The sequence below is a fragment of the Balaenoptera borealis genome (assembly GCF_965194805.1).
Source record: "Balaenoptera borealis genome assembly, chromosome: 11".
Classification (NCBI taxonomy): Eukaryota; Metazoa; Chordata; class Mammalia; order Artiodactyla; family Balaenopteridae; genus Balaenoptera; species Balaenoptera borealis.
This window is the reverse complement of record NC_138868.1, coordinates 111,789,647-111,811,521: the sequence shown is the minus strand read 5'-3', so window position 1 is coordinate 111,811,521 and position 21,875 is coordinate 111,789,647. Positions and strand designations below refer to the sequence as shown.

The following is a 21,875-nucleotide window of genomic DNA, read 5'->3' as shown; positions in this document are numbered from 1 at the left end:
GTTGTTGGCCGCTCTCACTATTCCTTTGCATCGTTGGTATTGGCTGTATCGGGTCTGATGACCAGTTTAATGCACAGCCAAGGAGAACACTGAACTGTCAGCATTTAGACTCTGTCTTGTCTTCAGGCCTAATTATCTGGGTTTTGATTCCTCTGTAAATATTTATGTATGGTTTTTGATACTAAGACTTTTCTCTCTTATCTACCGGCTTACTTTTAGCTCCTGCAGTTTCAGGAATAGAGAGCCACCATGACACTTCACTGAAAAATTCATCAGGTAATGAAATGGGTCAATATATTATCAGATATTGAATAATTGTCCTTTTAATTAAAGGGCTTGCTGACTATTTGCGTGTTTTTTTCTATCTCCATATTACCTGTTTTAATACTGCACTTTTTTTCTTCATCAAAGAAATTGAAATTCATTTCAGTAATGATGTGTAGTAACTTAAACGTGGAATATGCCATGCTTATATTACTTAAAGGTATAACAAGTTTTTACTGTACTGACTGGGCCTTTTTAAAATTTATTTTTAAGCTTTTTCCTATCAGAGGCAGACATTTAACCCTTCTGGAGGCTCAGAGGTGATCAATATAGACAACAGTGGTGAAACAGCTGGATATAGGGGTATGTCAGATTTTATCCCTATCAGATGAGTAATAACTATTGGATTTCAGACAACTGTAAGTAGAGCCTCAAAACCTTGGAATTTTTTTCTAACTAATTCACCCTCAAGAATTGGAACTCTTTTTTCCCTTAAAAGTAGATTAATTTTTATTTTATATCTTTAATCCATGTCTTTGCACTATACTGTATTTCATTTTAAGATAAAGAATAAGCTACATTTCACTTGTCGTGTACTGAAACCCAGTATTTCTGTCACACTTAAGAGAATGTTAGCAAATATTTTATTTCCTTAGTGAAGTCCGTTGTTCTGAACACTTGGGTTTGCTGGCCAGAACGGACCAGTTACTAGGAAAGGTGCAATAGAAATTAAATTTGTGTTTGGAGAAAAGTCATCACGGAAGAGGGGAAAAGATAAACAATACTATGGTACTCACCCTTGTGTCTGTTTTTTATTCCTTATTACTTTTTCCACCTGGCATCTTGACTCTGATTAAGCCATCCCAGAATCCATTTTTAATACATGGTAGGGAAATGTGAGCCCAAGCTTCCATTGAAAAAGTTCAGAATTTAGATAATTTCTCTTCACCAGCAGTATGAACCGTTCTTTAATGGGTCGTACACATCGTGTGGCGTGGTTATAGGGTGCTCTCTCCCATGGATCCCAGCACAGGATTCTGAACACAAATGATGCCTGTTCTCTTTCAGTGACTTATTGAAGCCAGAATAATCTGGGATGGTAAAGTGTCAGTGTGATTCAGGAGGGAAGAAATACACCTGGGCTAGGTAGTAGATAGACCTGGAGCTACTCTCAGATTCTGTTTCTGTCTAGCTGTATGGTCTTCAGAAAGTCACTTTCCTTTTCTGGGCTTCTCCTTCACTTATACTATGACTTAGCATAATATAGTAGGGGAAAAACTACATTAGAAATGAGAGGCAATCTGAATTCTGATACTATTGTAAATGAAATTGCTTTCTTAATTTCATTTTTGAATTGTTTATTGCTAGGTTTTACAACTGATTTTTGATGATTGATCTTGTGTCCTGTGACACTGTTAAATTTGTTACTAGCCTTAAAAGGTTTTGTGTGTGTGTGTGTGTGTGTGTGTGTGTGAGATTCCTTAGGATTTTCTACATATCAGATCATGCTATCTGTGAATAGAGTTATTTGTTTTATCCAGCCTGAATGCCTTTATTTCTTTTTCTTTCCTATTTTCCCCGGCTAGGACCTCTAGTGGTGTTGAAAAGAAGTGGGGAAAGCAGAGGTCCTTGTCTTTCTTCTGTTCTTAGAGGGAAAGCTTTTCGTCTTTCACCATTGAGTGGTTAGCTGTGAGTTTTTTCAGGATGGCCTTTATCGGTGTGCAGGAGTTTCCTTCTGTTCTGAGTTTGTTGAGTGTTTTTATCATGAATAGGTGTAGGATTTTGCAAATACTTTTTCTGCATCTATGGAGATGATCACGTGGCCTTTGTCCTTTGTTCTATGGTGGTATATCACAGTGAGTGATTTTCCCATGTCCTGGGATAAATCCCAAGCATGGGGCTTCCCTGGTGGCGCAGTGGTTGAGAATCTGCCTGCCAATGCAGGGGACACGGGTTCGAGCCCTGGTCTGGGAAGATCCCACATGCCGCGGAGCAACTAAGCCCGTGTGCCACAGCTACTGAGCCTGCGCATCTGGAGCCCGTGCTCCGCAACAAGGGAGGCCGCGACGGTGAGAGGCCCGCGCACCGCGATGAAGAGTGGCCCCCACTTGCCACAACTAGAGAAAGCCCTTGCACAGAAACGAAGACCCAGCACAGCCAAAAATAAATAAATAAATGAATTAATTTTTAAAAAAACTTTCTAAAAAAAAAAAGAAAAAGAAAAATCCCAAGCATGGTGTATAATCCTTTTTGTATCTTGCTAGGTTTAATTTGCTAATATTTTGCTGAGGCTTTTATGTCTATATTCAGGAGGGATTTGAGTCTGTTGTACTCTTGAGCTGTTTTGTCTGGTTTTGCTCTCAGGATAATACTGGCTTCACAGAGGGAGGTGGAAAGTGAAACAGAAGAGATTCTGTTTTTTGAAAGAGTTTATGAAGCATTGGTATTAATTTTTGTTAATTGGCGATTTTGTTAACATTTGGCAGACTTTTCCAGTAAAGCTGTCTGGTCCTGGCCCTTTGTGTATGGGGGGAAGTGTGTCTTTGTTTCTTCTTGAGTCAGTTTCCCTAATTCTTATCTTTGTAGAAATTTCATCTAGGTTACTTAATTTGTTAGCATAAAATTGTTTGTAGTGTTCGTAGTGTAACCTTCTTATTTCTGTAAAGTCAGTAGTAATGTTCCCTCGTTCATTCCTGATTTTAGCAATTTGACTCTTCTCTCTTATTTTCTTAGTCTAGGAAAATGTTGTTAATTTTGTTGATATTTTTCAAGGAACCTACTTTGATTTCATTGATTTTCTTTATTGCTTTCCGTATTCTGTTTCATTTTTTAATGTTCTTTCTTGTACCTCAGCAGTTCTTAAGTGTGGTTTGGGGTCCCTAAGCCTCCTTCAGTGGGTCCTTGAAGTGAATACAGTTTTCATAATAATATCTAGATGTCATTTACCTTCTACACTCTGATTTTCTCACAAGTGTAACTTGGAGTATTGCAGAGGTCCCAGACAGGCAGAAGCAGATAGAAGCAGAGATGAGAATCTATCAGTTGTCTTTTATTAAGCCAGACATTAAAGAGTTTGCAAAAATGTAAATCAGTGGCATTCTTTTCACTAAATTTTTTTTGTTTTGGACAATAGTTATTTTTTAGTTAAAAAATATACCATTTATAAGTGACGTGCCTTGCTATTTTAAAATGAATTATTAAATTTTTTTACAATTCTCAGTTTAAATTTCTAATTCATATTAAAAGATATAATCCACGTTAAAAAAGCTCTTAGGAGTCTTCAGTAATTTCTAATAGTGTAAAGGGACCATTTATGGAAAGGTTTTAAAGCTACTGTTATGTATTGTTTTACTTAGTCTTTAAAAAACCTGATGGTTTAGATCTTACCATTTGTAGTAAACAGAATAGAGATCTAAATAAATCATTCAGAATTTTAGACTTAGGAGCCTGGATTTAAAACTAAATTTTCCAGAATTTATGCCCTTTTAAAATTTTACTACTCTGCCTTTTGCATTATTGTGAATAGCTAATTATTTGAATTTTCTTCTTTTTCTATGTCATTTCATGCTCTGATTTCTTATGATTTAAAACCAGCTAATGAGTCAGTCTTGGATTACAGCATGTTCTCAGGATTGTGTGGTGTTCTCAGGCTGTAATGACTGTGATGTTTCCTCAACAGGAAGAGGTCTCATGATGATGTTGAGGAGCAGGGTCGGAGACGAGAAGACCAACGTCAGGAAGTCTGCACTCCAGGTGTGAGTTTTTCTGGACATTCTTTTCATGTACTCTTTTTAAGCACTAAGAACTTGAAGATGCAAGAGACTATTTTAAAAACCCTTTGGCCATATTCATTACTCACTTTTCTCCCAATGTTAGTTCACCTTGTTCCTGTTAAATGTAAATTACATAGATGAACTGAAGGATCATCTGTTCTTAAGTGTTCCTACTGGGTTGCTGGCTTTTTAGGAATCACAATTTTATATCCTTAATTTCATTTTTTAGAATAAGGATTCTTAACCTGGGGACCATGGATGGATTTTGATAGGGCTCATGAAACCCCTGAAATTGTTTCAGAGTACTAGTTTGTATAAAATGTATGTCAAGTTTTCTCCAGAAAGGTGTTAAATTTTATCAGATTCTAAAAGGTGGGATGTTACTGGGAAGGGGGATGGATCTATGATCTCAAAAATGAAAGAATCACAAACTTAAAAGGCAGTGTTTTGTCTGCAGTTTTGCTTTTTGTATTGACATTATGCCTAAGTCACCCCTTCATGTTACACATGACCTTCTAGGTCTTAGTGAGCATTTTGAAGCACTGTGACGTCTCGGGTATGAAAGAAGAGCTGTCCATCCTGCAGGACCGGTGTCGGGACCTTGCTGTGTCTGTCCGCAAGCAGGCCTTGCAGTCTCTCACCGAGCTTCTTATGGTGAGACGCAGCCACCGTGTGTCTGATGGGTGGTATTTTACGTTACAAATAATTCAGCTTGATGAAGTACCTGTTAGAAACTCTCCTAAGTCCACTGTAGGACTCTACAGTGTAAGAGAAAGGAATCTGTCCATTACCTCTGGTAGATTGCATTTCATATTAAATATAATATGACTAATGCTAGAGAATGCTAATGGTTAGCATTCTCTTGACTTCAGGTTAAATCTCATATAGAAATGAGAATTTTAAAATTAATTTGGTTAGGCAAGAGGCCTAGATTAATTTTTGTCCATTAAAACCTATATAGGTGATATTGCCAAAAGAGCAGATCCACTAATCCTATATATAATTTACTTTTGCCAAATAATTAGTTTTTGAAGAATTTTAAAAGTGAGTTTTTTTCTTTATTTCATGATAGAAGGCATTAAGCAATGCATGTTTTGACTTTCTCTGTTAGCATCTATTCTAATTACTCCTTAGGATAAAAATTTATTATTTGCTCTCGATCGTGAATTACGAAAAAGTGCTGCTTCACTACCAATAATAAGATAATCACTGTGTAAGTCTAAAATTCCAGTATGGGATTTCCCTGGTGGCGCAGTGGTTAAGAATCTACCTGCCAATGCAGGGTACACAGGTTCAATCCCTGGTCCGGGAAGATCCCACATGCCACGGAGCAGCTAGGCCTGTGTGTCACAACTACTGGACCTGTGCTCTAGAGCCCATGCTCTGCAACAAGGGAAGCCACAGCAATGAGAAGCCCATGTGCAGCAACGAAAACCCAGTGCAGCCAAAAATAAATAAATAAATAAATTTAAAATTTCAGTATGCACTGATTTACAGTTACTGTAGCTTGAATTTGGTTTTCACATATATTTGGAATGTTGTTTTTTTTCCCACTGTATGTTTTATTTGTAATTATGTGAGCAACTACTTGTAACATATCCTAAAACATCGATCACAGCTTCCCCGATTTGTGTTCAGACCTGTGATAGCGTAGGCGTCTTTATGACTTCCTGACTTTCAACTCCTCAGGCACAGCCTCAGTGTGTCCAGGTGCAGAAGGCCTGGCTGGGGGGCGTTGTCCCGGCCGTGATGGACGGTGAGAGCACCGTGCAGGACAAGGCCCTGGAGTGTCTGGACCAGCTCCTGCTGCAGAACATCAGGCATCATGGTCAGTTCCACTGCGGGGACAACAGCCAGGTGCTCGCCTGGACGCTGCTGACACTGCTGAGCACAGAGCGCCAGGAGCTGGGGTACGTTCGCGTGCAACTGGTTGTCCTTAGGAAGGGCTTTCGTTGCCAATTCCTGTGTCGATCTCGGAAAATCAGCTCTCCACATTGCTTAATATACGAAGACTCAATCTTGATCTTTTTCCCTTGACCTAGTTCAAATCTCTTAGCATTTTTGTGGTGACGGTTTTTGTGAAGCCTTCCTTTGCTTTTCTCTGAGTGTTTTCCAGCTTCGAATTGATGTCTTAATATGTAGTAGAAAGCATTAATGGATTTGCTATATTAACGTTAACTTTCCACAGTACTAGTTACTATGGTAGATGACTTCCTGGGTATGACAAGTTAGACTTTTTCTGACATCGTATCGGGTTGGTTGACTTAATCACACTGCAGCATTTTTTCCATTTGATAACATTTGCTGGGTGTTCACTGTGCAGTGAGCAATGCAGTGAAGAGTTAGCACCTGCACTGATCAGTTTGGTCTCTACTGCAGTAATCTTGCGGCTGGTTAGTGTTTGCTCCCTTGACTGTCGTTTCCTTTCCTTTTTTTCTTTATCGTACAAGAAACACCTCCCTGCTTGTTTCCATGTTCTTCTGGAGGCATTATCATACAATAGAAAGAATAATAGATGTAGTATCATAATAGGTACTAATAATTGTTAACCATGCTCCAATATAAAATAAAAATTAAAAAAAAAAAAGATACTGATAGATAATAATAGATTTAGTATACCGTCTGTGGCCCTGGCAAATCACCCCATCTCTGTGGGCCTTAGTTTTCTCATTTGTAAGAAGAGTCGGTTACACTACATGATCTCTTAAGGTCCCTTTTGTTGTTAAAAATCTGACTGAAAATGCATTCACTCATTAAATATTTTCTCAGTACCAACTGTATGCTTTGCTGAAATTCCTGGAAGGGAGAGGAATTTAGCCAGCAGTAGAATCAACTACTTTTTTTGCGTTTCTTAGGGATATCTTACTGTGCACACCCAGTGTATACTAGCTCATGAGAAACTGTTGGGAGGTTTATTTCATTTCTTTTTTTTAACTTTTCTGTTAAAATATAACATGTATAGAAAAACGTACAAACTGTAAGATCAATAAATATCAAAAAGAAAATATAGCCATGTAACCACCACCCAGGTCCAGAAATAGAACATTGCTCGGCCTGAGAAAACTCTTCCTTCCCGTCGCTCTCCTTCCCTCCTCAAAGGGAACGACCACTGTGATTTTAACACCATGTGTGAGTTTTCTCTACTCTTCATCTTCATGTAAGTGGAATTATGTGGTATGTATTCTTTGTGTGTCTGACTCCTTTTACTCAAAGGAATACAAGATTTCATTCAAGTTATTGTGTGCAGCTATAGCTCATTCACTTTCATGGCTCTGTGTGTGTGTGTATGACATTTGTGAATAAGCTACAGTTTATTTATCCAGTCAACTGTTGATAGATTATGGGTCGTTTCCAGTTTTTTATTACGAGGTATAATGCTGTTGTGAATATTCCCATGCGTATCTTTGGCACACATTTCTCTTGGATGTACACCTAGGAGCAGTGCTGTTGAGTATGCTTTCATTCCTCTTTCATGGTTACTGCCAGACAGCTTTCCAGAGTGGTGGGACCAAGTTACATTTCCTTGCAGCACTTAATGAGAGTTCCAGTTGCTCCATATCTTGGCCTGCGTTTCGTGTTGTCAGTCTTCCTTTTTAGCCTTTTTGGTCCATTTTGGACCAATACTGGTATTTCTTGGTGGTTTTAATTTGCACTGCCATGTTGACTAATGCAGTTGAGCCTCTTTTCATAGGTGGATTAGCATTTAGATATTCACATTGTGAATTACCTGCCCAGGTCTCGGGCCCTTTTTTTTTTTTTTTTTAATTAGGCTGTCACTCTTTTGCTTGTTCAGGCAGAAGTGTTCATTATATACTTATGTACAAGCATTGTTATATGTATTACAGATATCTCTCCCATCCCATGATTTGCCTCTTTACTCTCTTAATGATGTCTTTTGATGAGTTCAGTTTGTCAGTGGTTTTCTTTATAGTTAATGTATTTTTAAAGAAATCTTTTCCTACCTCAGAATCATATACATATTTTCCCATATAATCTCCTAGAAGTTTGATTTTTTTCTTTCCCTTTTATTGTTAGGTCTTTAACTTACCTGCAATTAAGATGTGTCATAGCTTCCTTCATAGGCTCTCTGTTTTCATTTTAAGATGGGGGAAACACCTGTGCATATTTGAGGTCAGAAAACCAGTATGTAGAAAATATCGAGGATGATTGAAAGGGATAAAGTTTCTGAAAAAGAACAATATGTGAAAGGATACACTTTATAAAGTAGGAGGAGAGAGCTCCAGAAATAAAAGGAAACACAGAGAACAGGAAGAGAGAAACACAAAAGAGGACATAATATAAGCACTAGAGCTTTCAGCCTTTTTCTTCTCCGTAAAGTGATGCTCAGTGTTTGCCCAGTACAGCATGTTCACAGCAGCGTGATCCACAGCAGCTAAAAGGTGGAAACAATCCAGGTGTCCATGCACTGGTGAAGAGATAAATAAGATGTGGCCTATACACGCAATGAAATATTACTCAGCCTTAAGAAGTCACAAAATTCTGACAGATGCTATAACATGGATGAACCTTGAAAACATGCTAAGTGAAATAAGCCAGACATGAAAGGACAAATATTGGATGGTTCCTCTTATGTGAGGTCCCTAGAATAGTTAGACTCTGGGAGGCAGAAAGGGGCGGTGGGGAGGAACTGCTTAAGGGGTACGGTACAGAGTCTCAGTGTGGGGTGAGAAAAAGCTCTGGAGGGGGGTGGTTGCACAACAGTGCAAATGGGCTTAATGCCACTGATCTCTGTACTTTAAAATGGTTAAAAAGATGTTTTGTTATGTACATTACCACAATTTAGAAAACAATGTATTTGCCCAAGTTAGGAAGGAGAGGGTAGAATTAGGGGCAACAGTTCTCAAAGTGTGGTGGATTCGGGAGCTTAGACTCTCTTGTCGTCTTAAAAACACACATACACAGAGAGAGCTGTGAGTTCAGTTTTATTTGGGGTTTACTGAGGACTGTAGTCCAAGAGACAGCCTCTCTGTAACTGAGGAACTGCTCTGAAGAGGTGGGGGGGGGGGGGGCGCGGGTCAGTATATACGTGATTTTGGTGAGGGGCATACGGGCAATCAAGCACACATCTCGGTAGAAGGTTGCTGCTGGTCATGAGGAGCGGATGTCTCTGTTAATGATTTTAGTGCTTTTCTAGGTATGAGAAGATGCAAGAAGTTGGGCTCATAAAATCTTCCTGAAAATACCTACCTATCTGAAGGCCTGTTCTGCCAGTTTTCCCAGAGCACAGAGTGCGTCATTCCTGATCTCTACCCTGAGCTCCTTTTATAATTCTAAAATTTCAAGTTACCAAATATCTGGAGAGATTATTTTTAAGCAGACATTCTTAAAACATAATTAGTCCTCAAGAGTTCACTCAAAAGTTCTTATTTCATTTACATTTAATTTACTTTAAAGAATTTCACAATACCAAGTTATTTTTCTTGCTGACAGATTTGCAACAGACATAATAAGATCTTACTTGACCTCTGTTAAACCTGGCTGCACTGTATTAAACTTCATGTTGTTGGCTCTAAAGACATGTCTGTATTGATTAAACCAACAGACTTTAACACCAGGCGTTAATACTGAATATTTCCCAATTCACATGAGCCTGAAATTCATTTGGGTTAGTTTCTTTTATATTTCTGAGAGTTTATATAAGTGCTTAATTTCCTTTAAGCCAATTAAGTAGAGCTCATTTACAAATTAATTTTGATAATACCATCCAAAGATAAAAAAATTTATATATATAAAAAATGCACAATATAGACAGACCCAACCAGAGATCTCATAGCTTCATTTTAAAACTTAGTCATGAATCAGGTATTACAGTGTAAGACCATCATGGCTGCTCGGATCACTGAATGGCCAGTTCTTATATGTGACCCCTGGATGAGCAAGTGTTCTAATTAATGAGTGGGTTTCCCTCTGGGACCACTGCGCAGTGTGAGGGCTCTGCCTCTTCCATTCCTGTAAGTTTCTCAGTTGCCTGAGAAGGCCGTGACTGACCGCGGGGACTCTTGGCCCTTTTCTTCAGAGCAGCGCTCTCACGTAATATCTTCACTTTTATCCTGACAAATTCTGTTCAGGCAGCCGAATTGGGGAAAGGTTTCAGGTCAGTCTCCTACCTAAACACTCAGCTCAGACTGCCCAGTGTCTCAACTGAGCAAGGGGGCCAGGTACCTGTTTTATACTTTGAAATAAAGCTCAAGGTTATCAACTAATATGGCAGATCTGAGAACCAGGAGAGACTCACCCAAATTCGTCTGGACTCTCTGAGGAGGTGGACGGGTGCAAGAGGCCTCTGCTGGTACCAGGCTCTGGTTCTTGTAGAGTTCAGACAGAGAGAAGTCTGCTCTGGTCCTTTTTTTTTTTTTTCCAAAGGTTTTTTTTTTTGATGTGGTCCAATTTTAAAGTCTATTGTATTTGTTACAGTATTGCTTCCGTTTTATGTTTTGGTTTTTTGGCCTCAAGGCATGTGGGATCTTAGCTCCCCCACCAGGGATTGAACCCGTACCCCCTGCATTGGAAGGCGAGGTCTTAACCACTGGACCACCAGGGAAGTCCCCTGCTCTGGATCCCTTTCTGGTCGCCAAAACTGTCAACAACAAAAAAAACCACACAGTGTAACAGCTGTGAGTTCAGTTTTATTTGGGGCTTACTGAGGACTATAGCTTGGGAGACAGCCTCTCAGTAGCTCTGAGGAAGTGCTCCAAAGAGGTAGCAGCAGGGGGGGGGGCGGGGGGTCAGTATATACGTGGTTTTGGTGAGGGGCGTACGGGCAATCAAGCACACATCTCGGTAGAAGGTTGCTGCTGGTCACGAGGAGCGGATGTCTCTGTTAATGGTTTTAGTGCTTTTCTAGGTATGAGAAGATGCAGGAAGTTGGGCTCATAAAATCTTCCTGAAAATACCTACCTATCTGAAGGCCTGTTCTGCCAGTTTTCCCAGAGCACAGAGGGCCTCATTCCTGGTCTTGGCCCTGAACTCCTCTCAGGAGGTGTAGAAGGTCAAGGGACTGCAATGGCCAGTGACCTTATCCTTGTAGAGGCAGATGGCAAGTGGCAGTTTTTAGTTGGCAGCCTTTATCGTAATATTAAGATGTCATGTGCCATTGCCACTTTTACTCTTTGACAGTACTAGAGTTCCTAGAAGCCATGTGATGATATTGAAACAAATTGAATGGAGAATCAGATGTAAGAATGCACGTCTTTTGTTTAAGCCAGGCCATAAGGAGATTTACAAAAGTACAAAGCAACGTCACTGTTCTTACCAAGTTTTTTTTTGTTTTGAGAAAGATACCAGGTTTTGGGGGGGGAAAGAATTGCATTATTTATGTTAACATGTAATTAGCTTATTGTTATTTCTGACAAATTAATAGATAAGTATTTTTAAATTTCTGTTTTAACTTTTAGTATGGCAAATATTGATAGGTATAACCCGCATGAACAAAAATGGTCTTCTAGGTGGTCAGTAATTTTTAAGAGTTTAAAAGGGCCCTGAGCAGAAAAAGTGTGAGAGCCACTGAACAAGGGAATCAACTTTAAAAAAGGATTGAGAACAGTTGGACTAGTGGAATAGAGTTGTATAAATAAACTCTTGTGATCACAAGTTCTTTAATAAGCAGAAGGTAACTGGGATTCCAGGAGCTGCTCGGGACAGGAGACTCCGCAGAGCAGGTGAGCTTGGAGTTTGGACCTTGGCGGTTAACAAGGGGCGGGAGGTGCTCTCGTGGAGGACGCAGCCAGTGCAGGGCCGCGGGCGCATGCGTGGTGTGTGCTGCAGGGGCCCCAGGAGTTCATAGCACAGGAGGTGTCACGGATCGGCTGTGTCTGTGACCAGAGTCTGAGGACACAGGCCACCGGTGAATGACTCGAGCTCAAGGCGCGGCGACCGGGTCCAGGGGAAGCAGCTGGCTGCAGAGGAGCTGTCCAGCGGTGGGAAGCTGCGGAGGGGGGACCGGCTCTGAGGGCTGAGGACGCCCTGCGCCCTCCACTCTGGTTGCCCACAGGCCAGTGGAAAGGGAGTCACGGCAGCCAGGAGGGAGCACGTGGAGCAGCATGGGTTGTTACCGTTTTTTCTTTTGTCAGCTTAGGGTAGCTTCCTTTTGATGGTGGTGTGACCTCAATCATCCCTAGAGGTGGAAAGAGTTGAGAGTAACCAGGCAGGCCTAATGGTGAGGGTCTCCAGGCAGGAAATAGCAACGCAAAGGCTTAGAGGCCCGCCGCTCCAGGAATCCTAACTGAAAGGGCTTCTGGGTGGGGTTGCTGTTGAACAAGGCCCGGAAAGCAGAGGTGGGGCGGGGCGGGGGGTGGAGGGAGGGCTGGGGATGGAGTCCCATTTTCAGGGTGAGCTTGCGACGATCCTGGTGATGGAGGACATCGCCCAGAGTTAGGTTGTAGGTTAGAGAAGATGACTAAGAACAGACCTCTTCAAAATCAGCCGTTGGTGTGATTAGAAGAAAAGGAATTAGTGAAAAGGTCAAACAAGTCGACTGGAGTGTAAGGGAGAGCGTGGTCAGTTCTGTCCAGCAGGGGGCACTGAGATGGGCACTGAGGGGTGTTGCTTTGGTTTGATATTAGGATAGAGGTCGGCAGTGCTTTTCAGGAAACCAGGTGGTGTTTGCTGAACCGCATTCTGAGTGGTGCGGCATCCCCTGCTTGTGATGGGCGGTGCGGCTAATGGAGGGTCCAGTTGGGAGGCTTTGGGGACGGCTCAGCCCATGTGGAGGGTGTGCGTGGTCAGAGAGGAGCCAGATTTGAGATCTCAAAGCTGGAAGTTCAGAGGACGTTTTGTCGTTCTGTTTGCTTCCTGCAGTAAACTTCAGTTAATATTCTGTGTGATGCTTGTACGTAAACTTTCAAATATTTGTTGATTTCATGTATCTTGCTTTTGGATAGCAGTCAGATATAAATTATGTTAGTCATTTGCAGTAAAACTCTAGATAGATTTTTAACCAAAAGCTAATTTATTAATAAAACCATTCATTTATATGCATATGCTTATTGTGTGTAGATGTGTTTATTTTCTTATAGTTGCCTTCTGCGTGCTTTGAGAATTCTTTTTTTTCATTTAATGAGAAAGTCTTGCTAATCTGAGTGTGTGTGTGTGCCTAGCGGTAGAAGAAATTAATTGGGGGAGGAAATGTATTTTTCTCTCCACTTAAATATATAATACTGCATTTGTCTCATGAGTCATATGATGTCATTCAGTGCTATAGGAAAAAGTAAAATAAGAAATGGTTTAAAAATAGCAGTGACATCACACAAACACTTTAATGCATCAGAAGCATTTTTTATTTTAGAAAAGTTTGATATATGTATTTCTGAGTGGTATTGGCAGGTCATAGCAAAGTCGAGCTCATTTAATATCACCATATTTAAATGCTAGGATGTCATTTCTCTCCAATCCTTCCATTGAAAAAAGGACAATGTCTACATTTTTTTGTTACTAAAACCCTGTAGACTCTGGATGTACCTGTTATTGGTAACTTACCCCATATGTTTGCATAGAAATTTTAGAGGGTCTCAAGTGAATTATGAAATTTTATTATTTTCTTTAAAAATAAATACTTTATGGGCAGGGGAGGCGTAAATATACCTTATTCAGTGTAATAATAATTAGAAAGATACGTAGTTTGCTATCAGATGAGCCACTAGCCAGGAACCTCTGTTTGCATGTTTTATGTGCCAGAATCCTGGAGCAGAAGTTGATACCCTTCACCGAGGGGCAGGTCTGAACAGTTTTGTGTATTTACGGTTACAATTCTGCTTTCTCATCTTTTTTCCAGCCGCTATTTAAATAAGGCGTTTCATGTCTGGTCCAAGAAAGATAAGTTCTCCTCCACTTTTGTAAGCAATGTGCTCTCCCACACTGGCAAGGAGCACGCTGCCCCGGCCTGGATGCTGCTCTCCAAGGTTGCTGGCTCGTCACCCACGCTGGACTACACCCACGTCATAAAGTCCTGGGAGAAAATAAGCAGGTTCGCGTGCTTGTGATGTAGCTGCCACCAGACACGAGAGAGTCTTGGAAACAAAGCTCATGTCTTAAGGAAGTGGGCTCTTTCATAGCTGCTAATATACCCAGATCTTTTCTTTAAATTCTGGCATAAAAACAAACAGGAAAAAAAGAATCACTTTTAGGCTTTCATTGTCCAAGTACATTAAGTGCCTTAATGCTCCCCAACTCTACTCCTAAACCATGCTACCCTACTTCTTCCAGTACTGATAATCCAGAAGAAAAGTATTTTGTTGGCAGCAATTTTTACTTTGGTTCTATACTGATATTTCTTCTGCCCTTTCCACAGGCAGCAGGACCCCAATGCAGACACCTTAGGGCACATCCTCTGTGTTATCGGGCATATTGCAAAGCATCTTCCTCAGAGCACCCGGAACAAGGTGACAGGTGAGTGTCTACTGGAGAATCATGAAAAGGCTTTGCCTCTCACTTTATATATATTTTTAAGAGTTAAACTTCAAGGGAATTGACTCTCTTTTTTAGATGTTATCAAAAGTAAGCTGAATGGATTCTGGTGGTCACCAAAGTTGATCAGCCCAGCTGTTGATACTTTGCAAAGACTCTGTAGAGCATCTGCAGAGACGCCAGCGGAGGAGCAGGTACGCTACAGACTCTCCTGGGTGTGTCTGTCATTTGTCTGTACGTAGACGTAATGCTCTGCCTTGAAGCTGGGGGCGTGTTCTCCACGGAGACCTGGAAGGGCGGGTGGTCCCCATCAGTTAGTTCTCCAAGGAAGCACCTACGTGACAAGCAGTTGACATTCCCCAAGAAGATCTTGGCTGCTGAAGACACACAGCTCCTTTAGGAGGTCACCTCCTTGGTTCTGGGTACCAGTGTCTTCTAGGAAGCACACCAGCCGGACACCTGTTCCCAAGATCGAATCTACAAGGTTGTCTTTTAATCATCGTAACCTCGGTGCTCACAATAGCTTGTTAGACCCTCCTCCCTCACTCCAAGGATGTGTAAGTGGTTTCCTCCTAGTCACGGCTTCCCTCCAGACCAGAAGATTTCTGATTAGTCATCATCCTGTCACCCTAGTATCTCTTGTCCCCAGAGTTCCCAGAGCCTCCTGCTGACATTCCCTATGGATTCATCATCACAACCCCAAACCAGCGTTCTGTGTGACACAGAGGGTTACTTTGACTCCCCAGAAGCTATCCATTTAAGTATCTCTAATGATAAATTATCTTACTACCATGTATTCAGTTTTTATCATGAAATATACTCCTAGACAGTGCTAATCATAATGAAAAATTTTAGGACTGGGGGTTATTAATAATGATTTTAGAAGTCAAAAATTAATTTAAATAATTGCTGAAATATATTTAAATCTCCCAGAATAAAAACATTATTGCTTCATCTGAGCTACGTGCCACCTTCCTAAGCTTCATTTTCTTGTATAGGTTCTTTTTAAAAAGTCCTTTCCTGATAAGTTAACCATTGTAGTAAGACAATATACTGTAACTTTTTTGCTTAGGACTTAAAACAGGTTAAAATTTAGTTAATTAAAAATGCCCAGCTCTTTCTGTGTCTGGTGTTTACCTGGCATAAACCTTTTGGCACTTTTTGGTGAAGGGGATACTTGCTTTATTTGATTTTCTGTTTATCTCTGATCCAAGAAAGTGTGTGAAATACTTTTAAATAAGGAACATTACCTAAGTAGGGAGCATATTTGAATAGCAGAAAACAGGTAAAAACAAAACAAAAGGCTGATGATGAGGAACGAATGCTGCAGGAAACAATGGAGGTTCTGTGGCAGAATGTGAGGGCGCCGTCCCCCAAGTGTGTGCGGCACGTCGCTCGTTAGTGCGGAGCCAGGCCTGCACCACGGGCCCCGCCCAGACTCTGAGGTCTTCCTCTCACTAGCAGCCGGGTGCTGGGCCTAAGCACTCAGCCAAGCTGGGACAGAGCGCGTGCATTTCAGAAGCTCCAGGCTGTGCAGTCTGTTAACATCTTAAGTGCAGTCATTTTGTGAAACGGTAATAAAGACCATAGCTTTGACACATTTTAGGCCGAGTCGGACTACGAATGTCTGGACCGTGATGACGGTCTGCCAGCAATTTGGCAAACTTAGAGCGCCGTCTTGTGGCATTGCTGCTGGGCACTTCCTGGGCTGTGGGCTGTGGTTCAGACTGCCCCTGCCTAAGGCGCCGGCCGCATAGTGTGGGAGGCCTACTCGTTAACCTGCAGTCCCAACGTCTTAGAATAATTCCTGAAACGGAAGCGAGTGTCTGGTAACGTGGCGGTCCTGGGGCGGAGCCACTCAGCTCAGCCTGGGTGTGTAGGGACGGCCTCCCGGGGAAAGTGGCTTCCGGGTTATAGGGTGTGACCGAGCTCCTCGGCCCATAAGCGTGGTGAGACGTGTGGGCTGGAGGTGGGACCCCCTTGAGGTCACTTTAACTAATAAGAGACTCTGAAAACTTGTCTCTGATGAATACATTTCAGGAGGGTAAAAACTGTTCTTTTTTATTCTGTCTTTTTGAAATATACTCTTTATTACAGTAGTTAATTCACCATCTACATATGCCAGAAGAATTGCAATGTTTTTCTCTGTTGGAGGAGCACTGCTATTACAGATCTCTTATAAATTAGGGCAGTAGATCTTCCTAAATAGATGTCTTTCCCTCTTATAGGGCAAACGTAACAATAGAAAGAAAGATAATACATAAATATATATGTTTGTAGTAAATATAGCATATTACAAAGAGCATACATAAGTGTTCTTCGTGAATTCCACTTAGCCAGTTCGCATTGCCAGATTGCTGAAAGAGCAAAGATGCAAAAGCATGATGGCTGGGGTTTCCGTGGCTTGCGGTTTATGCATTTGAAGGCCGTAGAGTTTCTTGTGAGCAAGTTGTGTGTCGCGGCAGTGTGATGGATGTGCGGTGCCCTTCAGAGGTGGCCTTTGGCTTGCCGCAGGGATTACTGGCGCAGGCGTGCGAGGACGTGCTCTCCGCCTGTGTGCGCTGCCTCTCCGACATCGTTCTGAAGGAGGACGGGACCGGGAGGATGAACGAAGACCTGGCGGTGAGTAGCTGCCGCTCTTAGCGTCCTCCTCCCCTCCTCGCGTCGGCCGGGCCTGTGGACGGCGGTGTGAGGTGTGTCTTCAGTACTCTTAGCAAGAAAGGGATTTTCCTAGCCTGGGGCTTACTCTTGTTTCAGAAGAACTTTTTACTGGTGACCTATTCATTTTTCTCTCCCATACTTATCATCTGGGGGAAAATGATGGTAAATCCTTCTCCCAGGTGGGTCCTGTGAGATTCCTGATCCGACAGGGAAAACACAGTGTGTGTTGTGAGCTCAGAAGTAATAGGTGAGAAAAGAGTAAAGTGAGCATCCTCTTTGTTCTGTCGGCTTGTTGGTTTGATGTTTTTTTTTAAATTGTCTAATGTGTCTGGCAAGCTGTTTGAATATCAGACTGTAGAACAGCTCCCAGGTCATGTCTAAAACAAATGAGATATTTGAAAGCTGGAGAAGCTGCTGCCCTGGGAGCAGTGAGATTGTGTGGCATGCACCCTGCTTTAGAAGTTGTGCCGTGAAGAGGTGCCTTTGAGCCAGTAAACGCGGGGCCCGTTTTCTGGTTCAAGTAGCTGACTGTTAGCAAAACGTGATTCTGATTCCAGCATCTGACACTGTCCCATAAGGGCAAAAATGAGCTGCTTTTTGATGCCCTTCAGACTAGGCCATCATTTCGCCAAAACTGGTCATTTTCCTTGTCTGTTTGAAAATTAGTAGAGCACTTCCCTTCTGTGTTCAATTCCTTCTTTGCCCCCTCACACTTGGACCTGGGGATTGATGGCCATGTTTAGATTTGTTGGAGGAGAAGACCCTTTGTGCCAGGGCATTAATACACACCCAGTTCGGTAATAAAAATATCCTGATCAACGAGAACCCAGATGTTTTGGGTCAGAGGCCACAATGTTTAGAGTGGTCCCGACCCGGGGTTTCTCTGGAGGGTCTTGCTCCACTCATTTGTCTGGGATTCCCGACCCAATCTAAGAAAAATGCTTACTGTGACCAGTGAGTTTTCCCCGCTAAGATTTTTTTTTTTTGTTAAATATGTCACCAAAATTTACCCTTTGGTCAAAATATATGGAGAAGTTTGCCCTATATATATTGTTTACTTCACTCTTCTTTAAATATAATTCAAATGTGCTGCTAATCCACTGAGATACAGTGTGTTCAGTTCTCTTTAAACACACACATCCTTATTATTAGCTTTTTTACTCTAAAAAGCCTTTATTCAACATTTTGCTGTTTATTTAGCATCACCCTTGTATTTTTGCGATTGAAAAAAATAAGTATTACTTAACTGTTAAGCTGAAGGTCCTTAATAAAGACACAGTAGTGGTGGCTTGAGGAAGCACGTTCTCACAAGTTCTGGTAGGAGTCTTACTAGTAAGCTAAGCAGGAGGACAGTGTGGAAGTGAGTTTAAAGCGTGCAACAGGCTATACGCCCTCTCACCCCGCACGTCCCCTCTGAGGAGGCAGAACACTGTCCCAGGGCACAAAGGTGTCCATCAGAGCTGATGCAAACAGGAAGGGATTAGGTCAACATAAATGTATAGTAATAGTGCGGTCAACCTTGATGACATTCAGAGTTTTTAACATACTTACGTAGTCATTAAACATATTGATCGTATATATTGACATGAAAGGATGCCTGATACTGAAATTTAGAATCACAAACTTCAACCTAGTGTGATTGGCAAGTGTGTGAGAGAAGCCAACATGAAGCCGTGTGACTATAAAAAGAAAGTCATACAGAAAAACAAGGATGGTGTCTGTGGGTGGCGGGATTGTCAGTCAGCTGTTCCGTGTCCCCACTTACCTGGAAGCACCGAGGTCCACTCTGTTGTCACAGCACCCCTTTGACTTGCAGGAGTATCTAGATATAGATGATAAACCTATACAGTCACCCTAGTTGAAGCAGTGACTGGATTTTTACAATGGCTGTGTGTTGTTGTGGGGGAAAAAACCAGCCATTTAATTTGGGGGACAGAAAAAGTACTCCACTGACACGGCCTTAACCTAGATAGAGTTCGTTTTCTTTTGCCTTATTCTTACTGCAAAACCCATTCTCTTGGCAGGTGAAGTACATTTTCACCTTAGGAGACGTCGCCCAGCTCTGCCCAGCCAGAGTGGACAAGAGAGCCTTCCTGCTGATGCAATCCATCCTGGCTGCTTCCGCCAGCACGGAGCATTGTAAGGCCCTTGGCGTGCCTTCCGCGCCTGCTGCCTCGGGGTGGGTTTGCCCTGTGGCAGTGCAGCAAGACCTCTCCTCCCTTCCTTTCCCTCCCGTAGTGACCACGTCGGACCCAGGCGGCAGTGAGGCCACATCCTCGCAGCCCATCTCCCAGTTCCAGGGCTCTGTCATGCCCTCCGTGATCAGAGCACATGCCGTCATCACGTTGGGTGAGTGAGGAGACACGGGGCAGCCTCTCCACGTGTGCCTTGTGATTTATAAGCTTATAAGCTCGGGGGTAACTGTAGGAGCGCCCAGCTCTGCCGGACACTCTCTGTTTAATTTATTACCATCAAACCTGCGATTGTTTTATACTCATAATGTAGCACCATGCAGTCTGTTCTTCAAGAGCTGTATGCCAGACACTGCACTGAGTTCTGGGAATGAAGAAATAAGTTTGCAGTTCACATCATAAAGAGATGGAGGGCATAGGCAGAACTCTCTATGACATAAATCACAGTAAGATTCTTTTTGACCCACCTTCTAGAGAAATGGAAATAAAAGCAAAAATAAACAAATGGGACCTAATGAAACTTAAAAGCTTTTGCACAGCAAAGGAAACCATAAATAAGACGAAAAGACAACCCTCAGAATGGGAGAAAATATTTGCAAATGAAGCAACTGACAAAGGATTAATCTCCAAACTTTACAAGCAGCTCATGCAGCTCAATATCAAAAAAACAAACAACCCAATCCAAAAATGGGCAGAAGACCTAAATAGACATTTCTCCAAAGAAGATAATCCAGATTGCCAACAAACACATGAAAGGATGCTCAACATCACTAATCATGAGAGAAATGCAAGTCAAAACTACAATGAGGTATCACCTCACACCAGTCAGAATAGCCATCATCAAAAAATCTACAAACAATAAATACTGCAGAGGGTGTGGAGAAAAGGGAACCCTCTTGCACTGTTGGTGGGAATGTAAATTGATACAGCCACTATGGAGAACAGTATGGAGGTTCCTCAAAAAACTAAAAATAGAACTACCATACAACCCAGCAATCTCACTACTGGGCATATACCCTGAGAAAACCATAATTCAAAAAGAGTCATGTACCAAAATGTTCATTGCAGCTCTATTTACAATAGCCAGGACATGGAAGCAATTTAAGTGTCCATTGACAGATGAATGGATAAAGAAGATGTGGCGCATATATACAATGGAATATTACTCAGCCATAAAAAGAAACGAAATTGAATTATTTGTAGTGAGGTGAATGGACCTAGAGTCTGTCATACAGAGTGAAGTAAGTCAGCAAGAGAAAAACAAATAGCATATGCTAGCACATATATATGGAATCTAAAAAAAAAAAATGGTTCTGAAGAACCTAGGAGCAGGACAGGGATAAAGACACAGGCGTAGAGAATGGACTTGAGGACACGGGGATGGGGAAGGGTAAGCTGGGATGAAGTGAGAGAGTGGTATGGACATACATACACTACCAAATGTAAAATAGATAGCTAGTAGGAAGCAGCTGCATAGCACAGGGAGATCAGCTTGGTGCTTTGCGATGACCTAGAGAGTTGGGATAGAGAGGGTGGGAGGGAGATGCAAGAGGGAGGGGATATGGGGACATATGTATACGTATAGCTGATTCACTTTGTTATAAAGCAGAAACTAACACACACAGACACACACAGAGTTAGTTTATTTGATACTTTGCATGACCTCACACTGTTGTTTATCTTAAGAAGACGGACTTCTGTCAGTATTCACAAAAAAATTTGAATTTTTTTTTGTGATTGTGTATGCTCAACACGTGTTACGAATTTTTTGGTAATAATGGTTATTTTTCAAAAATCTCAGAAGTGTAAGTAAGAGCAAAATGTTCCCCAGGCCAAAAAAAAAACACATACAAACACAAAACTCAACAACAGCCTTCCTTCTCCTAACTATGAACAAGAAATGAAATAAATGACACGATTACGTATTCATCTAGCTCAGATTTCAAGTTCATTATTAAACTTTTTAGCTTCTATCAATTATGTGTATACTCAAAAGTAAAAAGTGTCATCGGTTACATTTTATTGGTGTTTTTCCAGGTAAGTTGATAACTCCAAAATTCAGATGTTGACTTTGAAAGAAAGTGAAGGAACATCTCGGAGTGTCTGTCTCATGAAACCCGGGGTTATTTGGCACTTCTTAATATATAGTATGGGTCTGTCTGCCTTGGATTTTTTGTTTGTGATTGTTGATGTGATGTTTTAACTTTGATTAAATAAAATCCATAGCAGGATACAGCTGGAGAAAATGTGAGGCAGAGAATGAGAGTCGAGTCAGGGTGTCTGTCTTTCTCGACGGCAGGGAAGCTGTGCCTGCAGCACGAGGATCTGGCGAAGAATAGCATCCCGGCCCTGGTGCGGGAGCTGGAGGTGTGCGGGGACGTGGCCGTCCGCAACAACGCCATCATCGTCCTGTGCGACCTCTGCATCCGGTACACGGTCATGGTGGACAAGTACATCCCCAGCATCTCTGTGTGTCTGAAGGACTCGGACCCCTTCATCCGCAAGCAGACACTCTTCTTGCTCACTAACCTCCTGCAGGTGCGCATGAGGGCTCGCCGGGCCG

The 21,875-nt window shown here is 41.9% G+C and overlaps 1 protein-coding gene across 2 annotated transcripts in view; it reads left to right on the top strand.

Moving 5' to 3' along the window:
• The window catches only part of NCAPD3 (non-SMC condensin II complex subunit D3), a 62,061-nt gene that overhangs the window by 16,743 nt on the left and 23,443 nt on the right, over positions 1-21,875 (top strand). For both annotated transcript variants that reach the window (XM_082341072.1, XM_082341073.1), the window contains exons 12-23: positions 220-276; positions 538-627; positions 3,944-4,017; positions 4,557-4,691; positions 5,727-5,947; positions 13,828-14,019; positions 14,344-14,441; positions 14,538-14,653; positions 16,974-17,081; positions 19,145-19,259; positions 19,359-19,469; positions 21,612-21,850. In XM_082341072.1, coding sequence (XP_082197198.1) covers positions 220-276; positions 538-627; positions 3,944-4,017; positions 4,557-4,691; positions 5,727-5,947; positions 13,828-14,019; positions 14,344-14,441; positions 14,538-14,653; positions 16,974-17,081; positions 19,145-19,259; positions 19,359-19,469; positions 21,612-21,850 — 1,556 coding nt within the window. The remainder of the gene's footprint in view (positions 1-219; positions 277-537; positions 628-3,943; positions 4,018-4,556; positions 4,692-5,726; positions 5,948-13,827; positions 14,020-14,343; positions 14,442-14,537; positions 14,654-16,973; positions 17,082-19,144; positions 19,260-19,358; positions 19,470-21,611; positions 21,851-21,875) is intronic.